The 21476-nt window shown below is 38.9% G+C and overlaps 1 protein-coding gene across 2 annotated transcripts in view; it reads left to right on the plus strand.

Annotated features, from left to right (window-relative positions):
• The window catches only part of map1ab (microtubule-associated protein 1Ab), a 35821-nt gene extending 16599 nt beyond the window's left edge, over positions 1-19222 (plus strand). For both annotated transcript variants that reach the window (XM_079859080.1, XM_079859081.1), the window contains 5 exons: positions 5149-5231; positions 5411-5548; positions 5637-16365; positions 16730-16959; positions 17544-19222. In XM_079859080.1, coding sequence (XP_079715206.1) covers positions 5149-5231; positions 5411-5548; positions 5637-16365; positions 16730-16959; positions 17544-17699 — 11336 coding nt within the window. In that variant the 3' untranslated portion in view covers positions 17700-19222. The remainder of the gene's footprint in view (positions 1-5148; positions 5232-5410; positions 5549-5636; positions 16366-16729; positions 16960-17543) is intronic.
• The last annotated feature ends 2254 nt before the right edge of the window (positions 19223-21476 follow it).

A 21476-nucleotide genomic window follows, 5' to 3' on the forward strand; every position in this document is an offset into this window, starting at 1 on the left:
ATGCTTTAATATGCATTTTATTAGGCATATGAGTAGAAAACTAATCATTGTTATATAGCTCAACACAGTTAGTCTTCTTGTTTGAATCTCAATTTCTTGATTTACCGCTAGTAACGTACCATGCCTTACGTACCGTAACAGTAATATAGCATTTTCTCCACCATAAAATATATTTTAAAATTAATTGCATTTCATTTAGGAACACAAGTCATCCAGTTTTTATTAATATGAAATTCTAATATCGATCTAGCTTACTGCAGTGTGCAACAAGTGTCTCATACCAGCCACCGAGCTAATGGACAGATTAATGTTAACTTTCAACACACTCAAATGTATTTAGTACGATTGTTTTGACCAAGTAAAACAGGGCTGCGTTACACCACAATTTTAATTTGTCAGATAAAGTGACCTGTATGAGTAGTAAATTAAACATTTGCTGCTATTTCATTCGAATTAATTAAAATAGTGTGAATTTAAGTGACCAAATATAACAAAGTTCAAGTTCAGGGACGTAGGATGCAAACGTTAAACAACTTTAATCGTAACTTTAATCATAAGATATGCATAAACTACAAAACGTAAGGAGGGGCAGTGGCCGATAAGCATAATAAAAACAGCAACGGAAAATGTCCCGGTGTTCTCGGCCCTCCCCTGCTTCTTACTACAGTAACGTTAATAAAACTTTAATTTTAATTTAATTTTGTTTTGGTAGTCTTCTACAACAGTTTTACATGCACCAAAGGTCAAATAACACTTTAATTTTCCGTAATATACTCTAAACCCCTTCTTTCCGAGAGCCTACTCTGCTCTGATTGGCCAGATGGCCCAGTCTGTTGTGAGCGTGTGTTGGAAACAAAATGCCCATTACCATAACTGAATTTCAGCTCCGGAGGCTTCCTAAAGCTCAGCGACTGTACACACTGTAAAGACAGAAAGACAGCGTCGATTTTGCCATATCAATCCGAGCGCGAGTCCGATGATGAAACATTGGAAGAACTAGTTATTCAACCCCAACCTCCATCATAAGGACGACTTGAGCAGAACGTTTCTCAGTTTTAGGTAATAGTGGGTCCACAGCTGATTAGCCGAACGTGAGTTAACCAGTTAGCCGGAGACCTGCACAACATAAAACACAAAACTATGTATTTTGAACACCCGGTCAAAAATATATACATCAATAATTAATTATACTTACAGGTTGTGATTCTGAGGAGCAAGTTGGTCCAAATAAAATGGGTATTGTCCCATTTGTAATGGATAAGTATTTTGTAAATCCCATTTAGACCTCACATAGATTTGAGAATAAATCATCAAAAGGCTATACTGCTGTTGTATCGCAGTGGTAATGTTAACCACTGACTCTTCACATCCTCATCCTTTGAAGAAGTCTTTTGAGAGACAATAACTTTATTTATCGTCACTTTCGCTTCAGAACTTCACAGATCGTTTACATTGACAGACAGCTACATTACACATTGCATGAAAGGTAATATTCGAAAAAGCATAACAGGAGCACTTTAAAACATTAGCTCACCAATTAACATGATTTCTGCCTGAGTCCTGTTTTGTTTTCCATCGGCTGTGGAGGTGAAGACGATAATGATTCCATGCTCATTCATAGCGTCATCAAGCTTTTATGAAAAAACAACCTCTAGCGGCGAAATTTACACACTGTGCCTTTAAGTCTCCAATCATACTTCTCTCAACCAGTGGTGTGGACTAAGTCTGGATTGATGACACATTTATGGGATTACCATAAACCCTTTAAAAGTCACATTAATTCTCTCCGTGGTGAAAAGCTAGTTAGATAAAAACACCTGTGGTGCTTTATGCTTCATGAATGTACATGTCATATTTTAAATAAAAAGAAATGTCATAATATTGCTAACCTCTGTGTCATCTGTACATGAAATGGGAATTAAATGGCTTGTTCCACTGGGATAAATAGATTTAGCATCACTAATACAGTGCACCACAGTAAGACGTGCTGTTCAGAAGGTTATTTGCTCCCAAAAGCACATAGGATGGTGCCATGAGTGACTGTTTTAGATGCTCGGATGAGGCGATTCTGTTCCCAAACTTCCAGAGGCCTCAATCTCTTGGGTGACCATATCTAGAGCAAAATATCTGGAGCAGTGCGGATGCTTGGTCTGTCTTCTATCACAGCACTGTTTGAGCTTATTTTAACAGAGTGCTCTAATTTTTAGAGTTCATGAGCGGATATTTATACCAAGCGGGTCAGGTGAGGTAGGACTGGATCTCTACACTGAGATCTTAAAAAATGACTGTTTTATGGTGCTAATGCAATTAAGATGTTTCTGTAGTCAAACCTAAGTCATTAATTAATAATCAGCCATTATGAAGATGCTTGTACTTTAACAGATACACTGGATACCTTAACTTAGCCTTGGACTTAATGCTACATTCTTTCCCATTCTTTCGCGACTGTGGAAAAATGCCAAAGGGAGTCGTGGAAACTGGAAGCTGGCTGAACACACTGCTCTGCAAAACCATCTGTTTATTCAAAATGGCAAAGGAGTTTTGTGGTTTTTAAGCCTTACTCCTAAAAGTTGACAAAATTTAAATATGCCTTATTTGCATGGATTTCTGATATTAACTTTTATACTGGCACCATACAAGGTTCACAGAACTCAAACATAGTAACATCTGATAACTTGCACAACAAGTTGGCAGTCCACAAATGGAACATAAATGAAGCAGCATATGCAAAATAATTCAAATTCTTTCTAATTGCAGATTTGTAAAGATTCATCCACAAATATATATATTTTTTTGTATTTAAAAATGAAATTTAAACTTTTTTCTTCTCTAATTTTTTCAGCTAATTCTGATTGTCAAAAGTTCAAAAAAGTGTCATTTTTTTATCACCTACATTTGTTAATCATCTGAGTTTGCCTCCTCCTAAGATTTTCATCAAACAACAACAAAGAGTGCAACACACAATGTATTAATTACAAAAAGCCAATAGACCCATGTTGCTTTGGGCATTGTGCCAATCGGGAGGCATTGCAGTGCCTGAGACTTTCTCTTGTTTATTTGTACTACTTTGTCACTCTGCAGAGGGAAGCAGGGTCGGAGCTACTAGTTCGTCGTTTCCGTGGCAGCCTGTATTATTTGCATTCAGTTTGTCCTGGTGAGATCTGCCTCACCAGTCTTCACATATGTTGTACTTTCACTTCTGTACTTCCATCCCACACCATCTGGCTCATAGAAGCAATACTGGGCTTAGGCCAGCTTGGTCCAAACCCCAGTCGTGCTGCGTTCAGCAGCTCTTTAATTATCCCTCTAATTCCTCCATACACCCTGCTCTTATAACCCTCTTTACACAACTGAAAACACAGGATAAATGTGTTTGGACTGGACTCTTCAGACGATGTAAAGACTAATGTTGCATTTGTGATTTCTCCCTATTAGCTTAACATGGATATCCTCTTATCGTAACATACACTTAAAACCCTAAACCCCTTACTTCTGACTGTAATCCAAACATCCATGATGTCTCATTAACAGGACTCTTGCAGGACTGTCCTCGAAATGCATTGCACTAAAGGTTGTCTTTTAGCTGTGGTCATGCTATACTGTACACCTTGGAGTCCTTTTCTAAATCAATGAAGATTGATTTGAGTGATAGCTATGCCTTTCAGGGACATTCATTTTGATTAACATCAATCAATCATATAGCTGCTATCATTGACTTTCAAATGAACAAATCAGTGCATTGTTACCGGGACATGTATTTGGAGGATTCAGCTCTGGCTGCTGCATTTCAGTTATAAAAAAGCATTTAGCGCTTTCCCAAATACGTTTCCCATATCATTTAGATGAGTCTGTTTCCCTTTTTTCAGAATACTGGCATACAGTTTTGGTTACACTTTCCCAGTAACAAGTAACCTAAATTGGTTTGTCCTAAAGTTAGATTCAATCTAGTGAATTGATTCATCCTAAAGTGTGATTCATTAAGTTGAATCAGTTCATTTGGACAGTAAATGAACAGAATAAAAGAGAAAAGTGCAGCTTTGATGAAATTCTAAAAATGTATATCATTATATAGTAGGGCTGTCGCGGTGAAGGAATTTCCCTTGCGATAATTTTGAGCGGCTTCCTTCCTTACGAATATTAGGCAAATTAATCCGGTGTCGTAGGACTGCGCGCAACTGGATTTCATCCTCGGCATCTAAGCTTAATAAAGCCTGAACCTCGTTGTCAATCCATCGGTCATATTTTTTAAACTCCATTGTTGATTATAAACAACTCTTACTGCACGCACCGCAACAGACTTTTAAAAATGGTGGTTGAAATAAAATGCTGCATTGCATCAATCAATCAATCATTTATTTATTTATAGAGCACATTTAAGACACGACCGAAGTTGACCAAAGTGCTTTACAAGGAATAAAAGAGACACAAAAATAAAACCAATATACATACATAAATACCAGACAAGACAAAAAGGCACTCAATAGAATAAAAGAAAAATCCAGGAAGACAAACTACAGAGTGTTAAAAGCCAAGGTAAATAAATGAGTCTTGAGCTGAGATTTAAAGGTACAGATAGATGGAGCATGCCTAATAGAAGGAGGAAGGCTGTTCCACAGCTTCGGCCCAGCAGCGGCAAAAGCGCGATCACCACGTTTTTTAAGTTTAACTTTAGGGACTGTAAGACGGCCAAGGTCAGAAGATCTCAGGTTTCTGGATGGAGTGTACGGAGTCAAAAGATCCGTTAAGTATTGAGGAGCCAAATTATTCAGAGTTTTATAGACAAATAATAAAATTTTAAACTCAATCCTATACTTTACTGGTCCTATACTCAACCAATCAAAATGCTGTGTGAACTCAACCAATCACCATGTTCAGCACCTAAGGCCCACCCCCGAAAGTTCCTGTTTTTTTTTTTTTTTTTTTTAAGTACCACCTCGCGAGCAGTGACTTTCTGTGGGGGACATTTTTCCAGGAACTTCATTTAGACCCTGGTCCCTTCTGTCGAAACACACAGAGTACCACCCCAATGTCCCTAGTTCCTGTGGAAAGTTCCTGTGGTGGAAATGCAGCTATCGAGACTAGTCACAATGGAAATGTGTAACTTAATATCTGAATATAAATAAGAAAAAACATATTTCTTTCTTCCAGGACAAAGGACTCTGCACCACAAAAGTGATGTTCTTGAGACGGTTGTATTAGTAAACCCATCAGAAGATACTGTTATCTCTGAGGTAAGTTATTTAAAGAAAATCTCTGTTGGACAAGGTGCTGTATGTTTCTAATAAAGATTGATGAATAGGTTTGATGTTGGACTTAATAACCTTGTTTAAGCACAACCTTGCTACAAACAGACTGACTCTAATACACTAATGTGTTTTAAATGCCCTCTCTGTCTCTTAATATGTCCTAGATCCATTGTCTTATATCTGACCCAGCTGTGCATAAACTACTGGTCCTGAGTGGGCAGAGCTCTGACCAAGGTGACCTGGTTCTCCAAACCGGAGTGCTCAGTCATCAAACCTTCTCACATGTGTTTGCTGATCCTGGAGTAAGTTTAGATATATATATATAATTGTATTCAAATTGATAAAGCACAATATATCTTCACTCATTTTTTACTTGCTTTCCTCATGTAGGTCAGTAATTTGCTGGTTAAAGCCAGCTCTGGACAGCGGGGATCACTGACTGTGTCTTGTCGTGGTGAGGCAGGCTGGAACTCTCTGGGACAACAGCAACATATTAGGGAGTTGCTGAATTATAGGCTGAATCCAGAGCCCATACTCCCTAAAATGGAGGGGGTCACTGAGTTTACCGAATATATATCTGAGACTGTGGATGTACCGTCCCCATTTGACCTTCTTGAGCCTCCAACGTCTGGAGGATTCTTAAAGCTCTCAAAGCCTTGCTGCTACATCTTTCCTGGTGGACGGGGGGATTCTGCGCTTTTTGCAGTCAATGGTTTTAACATTCTGATTGATGGTGGCTCTGACAGAAGGTCATGCTTTTGGAAGCTTGTCAGACATTTAGATCGTATTGATTCTATCCTTCTCACCCATATTGGTGCTGATAATCTTCCTGGGATCAATGGACTCCTTCAAAGGAAGGTTGCAGAGCAGGAGGAAGAGCAGTCTCAAGGCTCAACTACCTACAGTGATTGGATGAAGAACCTGATATCGCCAGAGATCGGAGTCGTATTCTTCAATGTACCTGAGAAGCTTCGCACATCAGAATCGAATTTGAAAGTTAAGCGAAGTATTGAGGAAGCCTCTCTTACATTGCAATACCTCAGCAAGCTGGGAATTAAGTCTGAGCCTCTTTTTCGAGTGGTTAGTAATACCATTGAGCCAATTACACTTTTTCACAAGATGGGTGTAGGCAGGTTGGACATGTTTGTCCTGAACCCTGTGAAAGACAGTAAGGAAATGCAGTTCCTCATGCAGAAGTGGGCAGGTAACAGTAAGGCCAAGACAGGGATAGTGCTTCCCAATGGAAAAGAGGGAGAAATATCTGTACCTTATTTGACATCTATTGCTGCTCTCGTCGTATGGCTTCCTGCCAACCCCTCGGAGAAAATCGTAAGGGTTTTATTCCCTGGAAATGCACCTCAGAACAAAATCCTTGAAGGGCTTGAAAAGTTGAAGCACCTTGATTTCTTGCGGTATCCAGTAGCCACACAAAAAGACATAAATTCTGCTGTTTCACCTTCAGCTGTAAAACAAACAAAGCTAAAGCAAAGAACTGACAGCAAAGAAAGTCTCAAATCATCTCCCAAGACTCATGCACCAACTAAGCCTAAGAAAGAAACCGACGAGCATGAGGATGCATCCATAATCGAAACGAAGAGTGACTCTGTCAAAGAGAACAAGATTGAGAAAAAAGAAGAAAAGAAGCACACCAAGCCATTGAAACCGAAAACAGAAGTGACAGAAAAGAAAAAGTTATTGAAGGAGAAATCGCTGAAAAAACACCCAAAGGAAAGGTTGTCCAAAATGGATGAAAAGAAAGACAAAGAAAAGAGGGAAGTTAAGAAAGAAAAACGTGAAATTAAAAAAGATGATGGTTTGAAAAAAGATGAGAAAAAGTTTAAAGCCAAGGACACTTCAAAACCCGAGCTGAGGAAAATTACTAAACCTGACCTGAAACCTTTCACACCAGAGGTCAGAAAGACCCTCCACAAGGCCAAAACTCAAGGCAAATCCAAAACAACAAAGAGCAAACCTACAACTGCCAAGGCAGAGTGTGCAGAGATTGAGGCAGAACCAGTGGCTGAAAAGATCAAGCATGATAAACAGGAGAATGGGACAGGAGAAGCTATATTTTCTCCATCTACTCTTAAAGATTTAACAAAAGACTTTGATAAAATGAGACCTACTGAAGCGACAGATCACTCTGAAGCCCCTAAAAGTGCCCTTACTGTCTCCAGATTACCAGGTGAAAGAGACGATGAAACTTCAAATGCTGCTGAGGAACAAGAACAAGATCATGTTACAGAAACCGATATTGTGGAACAGAAAACTACAGAGAAAGAAGTAGCCCTATCAGCAGAAATCAAAGAAGTGCCATCAGCAGAAGTAAAAGAACAACAGGATGAGCCCCAAACATCAGAATTAGAGAAATTTGAGGATGAGGGTGCTGCAATTGAAGATGAAGATGAGGAGGAGGTTGAGATAAAGCCTGTTAAGAAGACAGAGGAAGAGGAGGAGGAGGAGGAAGACATGGGAATAGGAGATGAAGAAGACGAAGAGGGAGCAAAGGAATCCAAAGACTTGGAGGGAGTGGACAGAAAACATGAAGTTGAGGAAATGGAGAAGCAAAAACAAGCAGAGGTAAAAAAGATTGACGTCGAAGAGGAGCAGCTTGAAGAAGAGGATGTTATTGAAAAAGCTGAGTTAGAGGAGGCAGAGGATTTGGATGCCATTGCAGATGAAGAAATAAAAGATCTCTCTGCTGAGAAAATCAAGGAAGAAGAGGATGCATACTTGTCAAATGTTGGAGGTGTCACAGCTGGCATTACCTCTACAGCCCAAGGAGCTGCTGCAGCAGAAAACTTATCATATATCCAGGATGAAACCATACCAGGTTACTCTGAGACTGAGCAAACCATCTCAGATGAGGAGATCCACGAAGAAGCAGAGGACAGGATACCACACCTTCAATATGAGGTTGGTAGCTATGATGTCTCTGTCCCAGACCAACCAGGCTCCTTTGATGCCATCCCTGGAATGAGAGAAATACAAGCAGCTGCAATGGGCAATGGGACAGGCAAAGTATTGATGGGTGTACAGGAGCCAGCTATTTCCATCTACACCAGCATACTCGCAGCTCCATTAGCTGAAGAGGAACATGTTTCTTCAGCAACATCCATAACAGAGTATGACAAACTGTCTTCTTTACCCACTTCCGTTGCGGAAGATCAGTCAGTGGCATCAGTCACAGCACCTCAGACTGAAGACACTGGAAAAAGCTCCCTGGTCTTGGACACCGTTCAACCGGTTACTCAGACTGAGGCCACCCAAGAAAAAGAGTACCTACATTCCGCTGGAACCATCTCACCAACATCCTCCTTAGAGGAGGACAAGTGCTTCAAATCATCTCCCTCTGATGAATCTCCTCCACTTCCCTTAGAAGGTAAAACCGAGGGAATTGAGTTGGCTGCTCATTACGATGATGAAGAGGAGGATGAATATGAAGATCAAACACCAAATGTTGACATTTCACTTGGAAAGTTACAAGAAGGATATGCCTCACCTGATAAACTTGAACACAAGGAGAAAGAAATGGACAAACCCAAAAGTCTTGTGCCTTTAGTTCCTGATACTTCATCTGATGAAAAATTCTCACCTCCTGAGATGGAGAAGGCATCAGTGTCACCTCCAAGGGAGGATTCCTCTTTTGAAGTACAAACAATACTCTCTTCCCCATTGCACAGTGATTCTAAGCTTCCTGTTTCTGAAGCTAGTGTTTTTCCAGAGGTGGAAGACCGGTGTATTAGCCCTGATGACAGCACTGTGAAAATGGCTACTCCTACACATTCTGGACCACCTAGTGCATCTCACTCTCCCTTCAGAATGTCACCTGTGGAAAGGAAAGATAAAATGCTCCTTAAAGAGACCCTTCAAGAACAAGGAGTGCCACTTAGCCCCACTGAAATTAAATTTGAAAAGGAGAGTGAGAAACAAAAATCTGACATTTTAGATGAGAAGGAAATACCTAATGCAGAGGAGGAAGAAAAAAAGATAATCCAGGAAGCAACCTCTGCACCATCTCCACTTGTTGAGGACTTCTTAGCTAAAAAAGAAAGTATATCAATTCTACCATCAAAAGAAATTAGTGATACAAAGGTAATGCCTGATCCAAGTGTTGAAAAGAAGGGCGAAGTTCAAGAGGACTTAAAAGAGAGCAGTAAGGCTGTAATTCTTGAGGATAAAGATAGCAAGTTATCTGATGATCATGACGTTGAGGAAACTTCTGATTTAAAATCATCCACAGACAAAGAAGAGAAAAGAGAGAAGGAGAAAGAAAAGGATGGTAAGAGAGATGATGCTGAAGAAAAGCATAAGGAGAAAGACCAATTATTAAAGTATGCAGAGGCAGATAAAGGTGATGTAATATCAGAACCTGAAAAGGCAGCATTGCCGTCTAAAGAGGATTTTGATAAGAAAAATGCAAATGAAGAAGAGTTTCAAGATAAGAGTTCTCCAGCAGTTCTGGAAAGGTCGGAGATAGAGAAACAGGAGAAACAAGAAACTCAATCAGAGAAAGACCAAATTTCTTCTAACTTGGTAAAAGAATCCAAAGAGAAAGATCTGACTGATGCATCTGGTCAGTTTTTAGAAAGCCCAGACATCAAAGCAGAAACATCAACATCTCATACAGAGACACAGGACACTGTAGAGACAGATATGACAACTAAACCGGAAAAGACCTCTGAGCAGAAATCAGAGTCACTTGATATTATACCTGAACATGTGGCTTCAGAGGAAACTGATTCATTCATCTGTATAGCCCTGTTTAAGGAAGACACGGATGGCCTCAAATCTCAAATACAACAGTTAAGTGAAAAAACAGATGTTGCCTTACCTGAAAAGGCAGCATTGCCGCCTAAAGAGGATTATGAAAAGAAAAATGAGAATGAAGAAGAGTTTCAAGATAAGAGCCCTCCAGCAGTTCTGGAAAGGTCAGAGATAGAGAAACAGGAGAAACAAGAAATTCAATCAGAGAAAGACCAAATTTCTTCTAACTTGGTAAAAGAATCCAAAGAGAAAGATCTGACTGATGCATCTGGTCAGTTTTTAGAAAGCCCAGACATCAAAGCAGAACCATCAACATCTCACATAGAGACGCAGGACACTGTAGAGACAGATATGACAACTAAACCTGAAAAGACCTCTGAGCAGAAATCAGAGTCACTTGATATCATACCTGAACATGTGGCTTCAGAGGAAACTGACTCATTCATCTGTATAGCCCTGTTTAAGGAAGACACAGATGGCCTCAAATCTCAAATACAACAGTTAAGTGAAAAAACAGATGTTGCCTTAAAAGATGAAGAAAAGGTGGAAAGTAAAAGTGAGGCTGGGCTGACATATGAGAAAAAGATTTCAGCTGCCAAAGAACATGAAGAATCTAAGGATACAAATAAAGAGGAAGTAAAATCTGTGACACAAGAGCAAATTTCCCTCTCAAAGCCAGATTTTCAATCTATAGAGATGCATGCAGAAGTGTCTGCTAAAGATGAACAAAAATCTAAAGGAAAGTCTGTGCAAGAGATGGAACCTCATATATTAGGGGCAACTCAAAGTGAGACTGAAATTACTAGTAAACAAGATGAAGACTTGAAGGAGAAACTATTGAAAGAAACTCAAACCACACAACATTTAGAAAAAGCAGATGTATCCTCCAAAAAAGAGCCTCAAATTTCACATACCATCATTTCACAGGACACAGATGATATGCACCAAACTAGCCAAGATATGGAAAAAACTGTAGAAGACACTAAATCCAAAACACAAATATCCATTTCAGACAAAATGGATTCCTCACTAATATTAGACCAAGAATCTAAAGATGAACCAGCATTGATCCAAGGTCAAGTCTTGCTGTCTGAATCTGAGAAATTAGATTTGTCTGCTAAAGATGAACAGGATTGCAAAAACAAAGAGGTTGTGAAGCTAACTCTCAAAATGGACGAAGAACCTACAGAATGTCAGACTTATGAAAAAGAAGATAAGCTTACCATCTCTAAATCTGATTTTGAATCTGTAGTGAAGAGCGACTCCCAGGCAATAAGAGAATCAGAGAAAGAAGTTTTGCAAGCTAAAGAGGATGAAATAAGCAAAGGCGTATTTGTCAAATCTGAACAACCAGTTGAGTTTGAAGACATATCCTCAAAACCATATGAATCTAAAGATAAGTATGTGGAGCATACTCAGCTTCAGATATCTACGGATCAATCACTATCTGATAGTACCGATATGGGTGCTAAGAAGGACCAACAGTATGAAGAAAAACACACAGAAGATACCGTAACTGAAGTATCTCAAACAAGTATGGTGACAGATGCACCATCAGACACAAAACAAAAACTTAAGGCCATATCTGTGGTAGAAGAAAAGACAGAACAGATTACATCAGAATCTAAATCTGTGGTTTCAAAATCAGAACACGGTACTGTAGACCTTCCCATTGTAGAAGATAAAACAATTGATTCAAAGGTTAGCAAAGAGTCTGAGGAGCAATTCATGAAAGAAGATGTGTCAAAATTGGTGTCCGATGAATTAGACACAAAAATTGACTTGGGAGCCAAACAGAAATCTCTGGATAAATCTTCAGAACAGATGTTTGAGACCTCAGATCTCACCTGTAAAGAGAAATTGGAATTGAAAGATGAACCTAAAGAAGATATCAAACAAGACGCATCATTACATGAAACACATACATTTCTTTCATCAGACATTGGATTCAAATTAAACTTGGATTATAAAGAAAAATGCATTGAAGAAACCTCAACTGTAGACAAAACAAAAGACATCAAGTCAACCTTTGAATCTACATTTCCAACCAAATTTTCAGATGAAGATGAAAGTACTGAGGAGGATGAAGGAGATGCTGTTTGTATGGGAGGTGCTGGTTCAAGACCATTATCAGTGGAACCATGGAATTTAGAGGAACCAAAGGCAAGCAGTTCTGCACAACCACCTGAGTCAAGTATGAAAAAAGAGGAAATTGTGGCCCATTTAGAAGAGAAAGAGTTAACTAGAGATTCAAGTGGCTCATCAACTAAACCAGAGGAGTGCAAGGTTGATACAACATCACTTTCACCTACTGCAGAAACAAGTAAAAAAACGGTCACAGAGACTCTTACTGAGAGCAAACCAATGAGTATCACACTGCCTAGCTTCGACAATCAAGGCAGTGTTGAGGATAGTCAACATCAAACATTGATCTCTGAAAAGGAAGCCACAAAACTTCAGAAGGAGGATGAGAGGGAAAGGGAAGGAGAACGAGAAGCTGCCTCTCCAGGGTTAGAGTCACATTCTGATTTTCAAAAGACGGACAGTGCTGATGAGAAATGTGCTGAAAAGGCTGATAGTGAGAGAATAAAATCTGATGACAAGATGATGTATGAAGTGGAAAAAGAAAGCTATGAAGCTTCTAAATATGAGCCTTATGAAAAGCCCATTTCAAAAGGCACTGAGCGAGAAAGAGAGGAAGAGGACCAGTACCCTAGTCTGGATAGAGATTTAGATGGCAATAGAAAAAGTCAGGCCTCGTTGCTTGGAGCTACATGTTCAGAAGAGGAACAAAGGGATGATGAGCCAGTGTCTTTTAGCAAGGTTGATTACCAGACTTCAAGTATTCACAGCAGCCACAGTGCCTACTCAGAGCAAGACAATAAGGAGCAATACCAAGAGGAAGAATTGGTTAGAGAAGAGAGACCAGATCTTTTTGTTGACAATAGTTTTAAATATGACAGCAAAGCCATTTCGGTAGCAGGTTCAAGCTCATTTGCCTCTAGTGATTTGCAAGACAAATCAGAGAAATTGGAGAGAGAAGAAAAGGAGAAGGAGAAAGAGGTCACACATTTTCCTCCTCAAGGAAAAGATGATGAGAGTCATGTTAAATTGTTGGATAAAGAACCATGTACATCTGCTTCCTGCCTTTCAAAACCTGATATGCAAGAGAAAGACCATAAAACAGATGAAATATTGGCAACGTCTCAATCAGAGGACTTGGACAAGACCAAAACCCACGTGACTGAAGCTTCCCCTCCACAAGGCCCTCTCACATCATCAGAAGATCAAAGTCTTCAGAGTCAAACAACTTCATCAACATCTGCCTTCGATGAGAACAAAATGGAGAGTCCAATATCAAGTCATGGTAACAAAGATAAAAACAAACTGGATTCAGCTGAAAGCAAAGGTGACACATTTTCTTCTGGTCGGTACTCACCACCTGAAAAAGACATGCTTCCTGCCAGGTTATCGGCTGAAGATCCCAGCACCGCCACTCCTGGTTCTTCAGGGCAGTCTATGAAAGTTGATGACAATGTTCTTGCAGTTGAGTGCACTGGCAAAACAGATTCTCTTTCCAGCAAGACATTGATTGTGAGTGCAGAGACAGAGGAATGCTTAGTCAGAAGCCAAAAAATATTTGCAGAAGAAGAGGATGACTATGAGGATGAGGAAGAGGAAGAGGACGAGGAAAATGCAAGTGACTTGGATGTTGAAAAGGGTGCCAGAGAGATGTCTGAGAAAGAGTCTAAAGCAGCATTTGATACCACGACTACATCTAAACCACTCGAAACAAAACAAGAAGACACTACTGGTTCCTTAGCTTTTGGAGCAACTGCAAAAGTTCTACAGACAGACATGGTTGGTGACTCATACACAGAAAAAATGTCCCCCACAGCAAAGCCATCATCAGTACATGGAGAGCATCATGATGTAATCAGCAAGGAGCGTGAACAGTCCAAGAAAGAAGATACTAGTTCAGTCCTATCTGACAAACCCAAATCCAGCGATGACAAACATGAACCACAGAAAACTTCTGATAAAAAGCATGAAGTGTCTGAATCCCTAGCTGTTGCTCAAGCAGCCATGACTGATACAACTTACTCATCATCTTCATCCTTTAGTTACTCTTCTTCAACCTCTGCCTCATATTCAACTGGTCAACACCTTGGAGAAGGGCTAGAACCACAGATTACTATTCCTAGTGTCCAACTAAGGTCAGATGGAGACAGTATATCATTTGAGTACTCATCCCTGAAAGAGGAAGAGTCACCCGTTATGGATTTGCCTTGTTTAAAAAAAGATGAATATATGGAAGTCTCAGATCGAATGACACCTGCTACAACAACAGCTGAGTCAATATCCAGTCTTGCCAGGTTTTCTCCTCTAAGTCCCCTGGAGGAATCCAAATCATTTCTTCAGGATCAAACATCATCGGCAGAGGAAAAGTCAGAGGAAGATATGTCGAGCATTAAATCTGACAGGGATCTAGTCTCTGATCCTAAACATGGAGCAGAAACACATTCTTCAAAACTGCCAGAATCAGCAACTTCTGAGCATACAACTCACCCAACTGAGCTGGCATCTCCCACATCCCTCAAGTTCGACATTGTACCTTTGGCAAAGGCTGACTCTGCAGACAAACACTCACAAGAAAAATCCTCTGATGATGAGCCTGAGGATAACAAAAGCAATTTTGAGGAAGGAACCTTGCCATGCAGAATTGAGTGTGAAATATCTTCAGCTTCTGAAAAATTAAGCACAGCGTCTGTACCAGAGCAACATACTAATGTAATACCCTCAACCACAACATTACATTCATTTGATCTGCACAGCACAGATGGACCAACAGAGATTACAAGTTCTCAGAAGGTGCCAGTCACAGCTTGTGGGACTCTCAGTACTAGCACATTAAGTGAACAATATATGAAGCAAGAAGGGGCAGAGAAGTCTGAGGAAATTAAAGACTTGGCTGAGAAAGTACAGGAAAGGGTTGAAATTGAAGAAGCAAAAGTGAGCAAGATGGAATATGAAGAGAAGAGTAAGACAGATGAGAAAGAAGAAGTAAAACATAAAGCAATGGAGGAAGAACAGATACATTCTGAAAAGGAGGTTGAAGTGAGGTCAGAAAAGATGGGAGAGATCCTAGATTGTGGCAAGAAGTCAGAGCAAAAGAGCGAAAGTGAAGGGAAACCTGAAGAGTCAAAAGTAAAGAAAGAGGTAGAACAAACTGAAATGTTTGTAGAAAAGGAATGTAAGGAAAAAACCCTTGCGTCCACAATGCAGCATGAAGATGTTGTATGTCTAAAGGCTCCGCCTGGCTATGTGGAAGATGTTTATGAAGGTATAGAGGAGGAAGAGGGGGCTGAAGAGGAGAAAGTGAAGTATGATTCAAAAGAACATCCACCAACTCCACCATCAGGAGCACAGGCTTGTTACCCTGAGGTCTCCAAGAAGTCAGATGAAGGATTTACTCGACCCTCTGATCTCGGTATGGAGGCCACATCCTCCCATTCACCTTCGCTTTTCAAACACCGTAAAGGAGATATCTCGCCGTCCTTTATTAATCCAAGCCCACATGGGTTATCAAGTGAGGAGGAAGAGGAAGATGCCAGAAGTGATCATTCAAGAGATGATGAGCGTGAGCAGCACTCTGTCAAAAGGAGATCCCACAAGCAGCAGCATAGTCATCCCCACAGTCGCCAAGAGGAAAGCAAGGAGGGATCGCACAGCATCCCGAGCAGTACAGCAACAGGGCACAGCATTATGCTAGCAGGGGAGGAAACTCCTCCTACATCTTTGAGCGAGTCACTCCCATCTCAGTCTGACTCAGATGTTCCTCCAGAGACTGAAGAATGTCCATCAATTACAGCAGAAGGAAACCTTGACTCTGATGAAGATGCAGAACATCTACCAGTAGACAAAATGTCTGCAGCTGGCAGCAGTGGAGGAAGCCATCATTCCTCCTCCCCGAGGAGTCATGATCCCCCTCCCATGCCAGTGAAAGACCCTCTTCCTCACCCACCACACCCTGATGTGTGCATGGTGGACCCAGAGGCCCTTCTTAATGGCCAGACCCACACAGAACGCCCAGTGAAGAAAGACCTTAAAACTAGAGGCTTGAGGAAGACACTGGGAAAATCTGCATCGCCGTCACGTAAAGGAGATGCAAAAGGCAGGAGATCTACTACCCCTGTGAAGCAGACATCCAAAGACTCCTCACCTCATGCTCTTAAAAGAAAAGATTCAGAGAAGACTTTTCGCTTGTCCAAAATGTCTGAGACACAGGGATCGAGGGGTGACATATACAACCCAGGAAGAGGATTGGTCAATGGTGTTAAGAGTAATGCAGGTACAACTATCAGGACGCATGATACATTAGATTTTATTCATTTATCTGTCGAAATTGAATATTTAGCTGGCATTTTTACATTTAAATTACCTTTGCTGTCATGTAACACTCACTTAAAGTAATGTTCAAAAATACTATTTTATAATACTGTTAAGTGCAAATCTCAAAATTAATGTTTTTCATACTGTAATGTTGTGATGCCTAAATTCACTTTAAGTATTTAATGCATTGTTTTTAATTTATTTAGACAAACTAGTACAGCTATTTTTTATAATGTCCATTTATTGTTTATCGAACATAACATAAAAATAAATATCAGTATAAGCCAGACAATTATCTAATAACCAATGTTAAAAATGTTTAGGCTCCAACCTGAAATCCAGCACTGGGACTCCACCTGGACCATCCATCTATGTCGACCTAGCTTACATTCCCAACCACTGCAGTGCTAAAAATGTTGATCAAGAGTTCTTCAAGCGAGTGCGAGCAGCATACTACGTCGTCAGTGGAAATGATCCAGGCAGTGGTGAACCCAGTCGTGCAGTTCTAGATGCACTCCTAGAAGGGAAAGCGCAATGGGGCACTAATCTCCAGGTACCATTTGACTTTACACTAAAAACTAAAAGTCATGGAACAAAGTTGGTGCGTCTGTTGTAGTAATTCTCCAAAATAGCAGTTTCTAAACTGTTATCTGGGGACACAAGGAGTGTTAGGGAGTACGCAAAAAAATTGACTCAAAATATTAATTAAATATGTTTAATGTAAGGATTTATGTGAAAATTGACATTACTATTTTCTATTACTGTTTTCTAAACTGTTTTTTAGAATATAATATTTTTATAATATTTTATTTTATCCTATATTTTTATTTCTATATTTTTTATTTTCAATATCCTTTACTGTACTAGTTTTAAAAATAAAACTAGTTGGAAAAAAATCTATTTAGTTTTGTGAAGAAGAAAAAAAAGTTTTAGCTTTAGTACAAGATAAAAGCCAATTGTTTAACAAGTTTTTTTTGTCTCACAGTAAAAATGGGATTTTATGCATGAAATTACATTGCATGTATTTATATTTTAGGAGAGGAGGTCGCTCAAAATGTTTGAAATAAGGTCTTACTTGCAAGCAGAACCACCATCTTTTATAGTTAATCTGACAATGACAATCTTCTTCTCATTCAGGTCACTTTAATCCCTACACATGACACAGAGGTAACTCGGGACTGGTATCAGCAGACCCATGAGAAACAGCAGGACCTGAATATAATGGTCTTGGCCAGCAGCAGCACAGTGGTCATGCAAGATGAATCTTTCCCTGCCTGCAAAATAGAATTTTGAATTGTTTTTCTTTTTAAAGCTTGCCATTCATTCTTCATTCATTTCTAATCTTTTAGGCTTAGATGAGTTACTCCACCCACAGCCTTCCGTCCGCTAATATTTATAGTTGATATTCTAATCCTCAAAATGCAACAAAATCCTAGTGCTGTCAAAGGACTTTAATGTAAGCTTTGGTCCTGAATCTATTGTACATTTTTGATTGCTTCTGCGAGGCTTTGGCAGAAAACTGAATGTTCACTAGCTAGCTGCTATGAAATAGTAATATAATGTTCAACGTAGGCTGAAGTTGCATTGCAAATTGAGTTTACTTATATTCTTTAACACAACTTAAAGAGACCAAGATTTTGTCCTGCCTGGAATTCGAATTTCGAAGCACAAAAAATGCCCGCTCTAAGTTGGTCAATGCACCATCTAATTAATGTTCTGCATCATTTATCATCAATCTTAGCTACATATAGACACAGTTGCCTGGGAAAAAATACTCTAAAACATAAGGTCACATGGCCTTAGAGCAAATAACTTCAAGAACAGACTCAAAACAGTTTTGTCTTGTGAGCTACTATTACAATGAGGCTAGACACAGTCTCTCCATGAGATCACATACCAGCATATAGAGTGAAGAAAGAAATAACTGTACTCTAAATTGCTAATCCAAAGAGGTTTTGTGCCAAATCTCAGTTCTTCTTTGAAATGGTGATTTAAAAACAAAAATCAACCATAATCCAAGATTTATGTCCTTTAGTTAACAAGAGATGGATCATTCTTTATTCAAACATGCAATCCAAAATAGTTTTATCTCAATTATGTGATAGTAGTGAAGACTGTACATGCTTATACATGCTTTTAAGAGCAAGGCAAAGTAGATGGCATCTTTACAAACTACCAATTCACTGATATGACAGATCTTGGTTGAATAGGCTCTGATATGAAAATATGACTGGTTATAGAAGGTTATAGAAAGAATAACAGTTGTTTTTATTTGGCATTGTGGCTACCTTCCTAAAGCATGATACTCTTCAGATTAAACTTTGTAGGTATATCAATCTAGGGATCCGTTCAGGGGTTCTGTTGGGGTCCACCTTTCTCTTCAAAAACTGACTAATAACGAGCATCTCGCATCCCATCTGTCCATTATTTGAGTAGACCACCATTAGAGTCAGATGGAAATTGTATTTTATTGTCAATTACATGATGGTCTGTTGCTTGAGTGATTTTGTTATGATAATTTTATATAAAATCATCAAAGTATGATTGAAATTTAAATGTGGCCACTTTAGGATCAACTTCATCTGTTTTATATTTTAATGTGGAGGATCCAGACTTGTAACTTTCTGAATGTTTTGTTTGTGTTAGGCTGATATACAGTACTTGACCAGATTTTGTTTTTCCCCAAGCTGAGATTCCCTGACCCACAAGCACTTTAGGTTTAACTGGTTTAAAAGGAAACTAGCTGTGGAAATGACACTATATATCAAAATGTAGCAATAGAGACATTTGTTATAGAGAGACTAATAAATAGAATTAAATAGATTTCATGGTTGTTGTGAGAGCAGACAGTGAGGGTAACCCTCGTGTGCCTTTTGCGTGTTGTTTGACAGAGAAAATGCTGAGTCATTACACAGACGTTTGGTTTATATATATATATATATATATATATATATATATATATATATATATATATACATATATATATATATATAAAACAATACTCCTATGTATTGTATTATCTGGAATTAGAAATTCTTTATAGCCTTACTTCAAGTTAACGCTAATATAGTTATTACAGTTCAGTTTTGATTTAATGACAAGTAGAGTATTATAAAAGCAGCAGGTGTTTATAATGATAACATTGTTGCACCAAGTACGATTGCACTTTTCTAAAATGAAGTAAGTTTGGTAGATAGGAATCATGTAAATAATGAAGTAATATTAATTTATTTGAAAAAGTCAATTTTGTCTGACGAAGTGGACAGGAACTACTGTAGCTATTATTACCTAAGTTATTTCCACCGTTGGGCCGAACGGTTATAAGAACGGTAGGGAACAGTTCCAATTATATTTCCACTTGAGCTTGGTTCAGCACAGCATGATTACAAACCGTTCTTGGCGTGAAATTCTCAGCAAGGTTGGTGCTACGTGCGTGTAATGATGTGGCCACTCAGGATTGGTCACTTGTCTGTTGCTTGGCTGCCAGCTAGCCAAGCACGCTATTTGAGCAAGGTTAACGCAAGTTAATAATAAAATTAAAATCTGATCATCCTCCTATTTAACTCTCATACCATACCAAGGCAAGGACTAACGCATTTGTATTACATTCCAAAGAGCTCCGTTATCAGCCCCGCAGTGGAAAATGAAACCATATCCGTACCGGCTGGGCCGGATCGGCACGGAATGGAACGGTTAAGCAACGAGAACGGTTTGACCTGACAGTGGAAAAGCGGATAGACTATATTAAACTGTATGAAGGTCAGTAATTGAAAACAGAGCTAGTATTAATAAATGAATTGGCGTTTTTATGGAGCTTATCTCTTTTAATTATGGTCAAATATTAATTCAACCTAACCTGAAGTTACACCTTACAAAGAATGCAGGAAGAATGCATTAGCAGTCTGTCATTGGGTAATGCTTTTGGAACTGAAATAGACTTGATTTGAGAAAGCTGCCCTACATCTTCAATTATGAGCTGTTTCTTTAATAGCAAAACATCAAGGCCTCATTGGTAAATGCACAATTGTTTTGTCCTTGAAAGTAGCCTTGCTTTCGAGGCAGCAGTGCCATCATCTATCATTTTCCAAAACAAGCTCTGAAACACTGCATCCCTTACCTTAATCCAGTATATTTACAAGGAGTGGATCTGTTTTTCGTCTGTCTAGATTTTTTTTTTAAATGTAAAAGTCAGTATTTAGCATTGCAGTGTTATTTGAATATAGATTAAGTTCACTCAGAGAAATTGTCTTTAAGATGGTCAAAGTGACAGGGTCTTTGTGTACTTTTACTAACAGAACGCACAGGTTACCAGTGGTGGTCAAAGAACTTACCCCTAGGGCCTCTAAAAGACAGCCTTGAAGATTAAACTAGTTTATTGGTTTAATATATATACAGTCTAAAACCCAATCTCACCGGTGTACACAAATAAAACCCACACTGAGACCAAAATCTTTTTTTTCTTCTTTTGCTAGAAGGATTATGTTAAAATAGGCTGAATATGTACTGTACGTCCTATGGTCTGGATATATTTTCATATTTGAAAATGTTTTATTTCAAATAACTGGCCTTAGTAACAAGTACTATATGGTCTTGTTGATTAGCTGTGATTTCTTTACACAAAAATAGTTTTGTGTTAAAGATGAATGCACTAACTTTAAATAATATTTTTGAATGTAAAAGTTGCTTTGCTGGATGCTGCTTGAACAAAACAAAGAACTAGCAAAATATGCACATGGAACAGTGAACCTCAGAAAATGGGTCACCGAAAGAATCGTGGTTATAATCATGAATGACTCATGACAAAATGTTACATGTTCAGCTGTTGCTGATTTTAGTAAAAATACAGAACTCTCTTAAAAATAAGATTCAACAACTTTGGTTTGCAGAGGGCTACCAACTACACACTGAAAACTGAATATACTACAGATGTAAGGTTTCCTCCTTTACAATGACTTAAAATGCCAAACCAGAAATCAAAACAAATGGCATAACCTGTACATATAAATCAATATAGCTGACATGGTCATTTATGTGAAACGCTTTCTTTTCAGGAAGTTCTATGGTTATTGT

Source organism: Squalius cephalus (genome assembly GCF_949319135.1).
Source record: "Squalius cephalus genome assembly, chromosome: 23".
In the NCBI taxonomy this organism is placed as follows: domain Eukaryota; kingdom Metazoa; phylum Chordata; class Actinopteri; order Cypriniformes; family Leuciscidae; genus Squalius; species Squalius cephalus.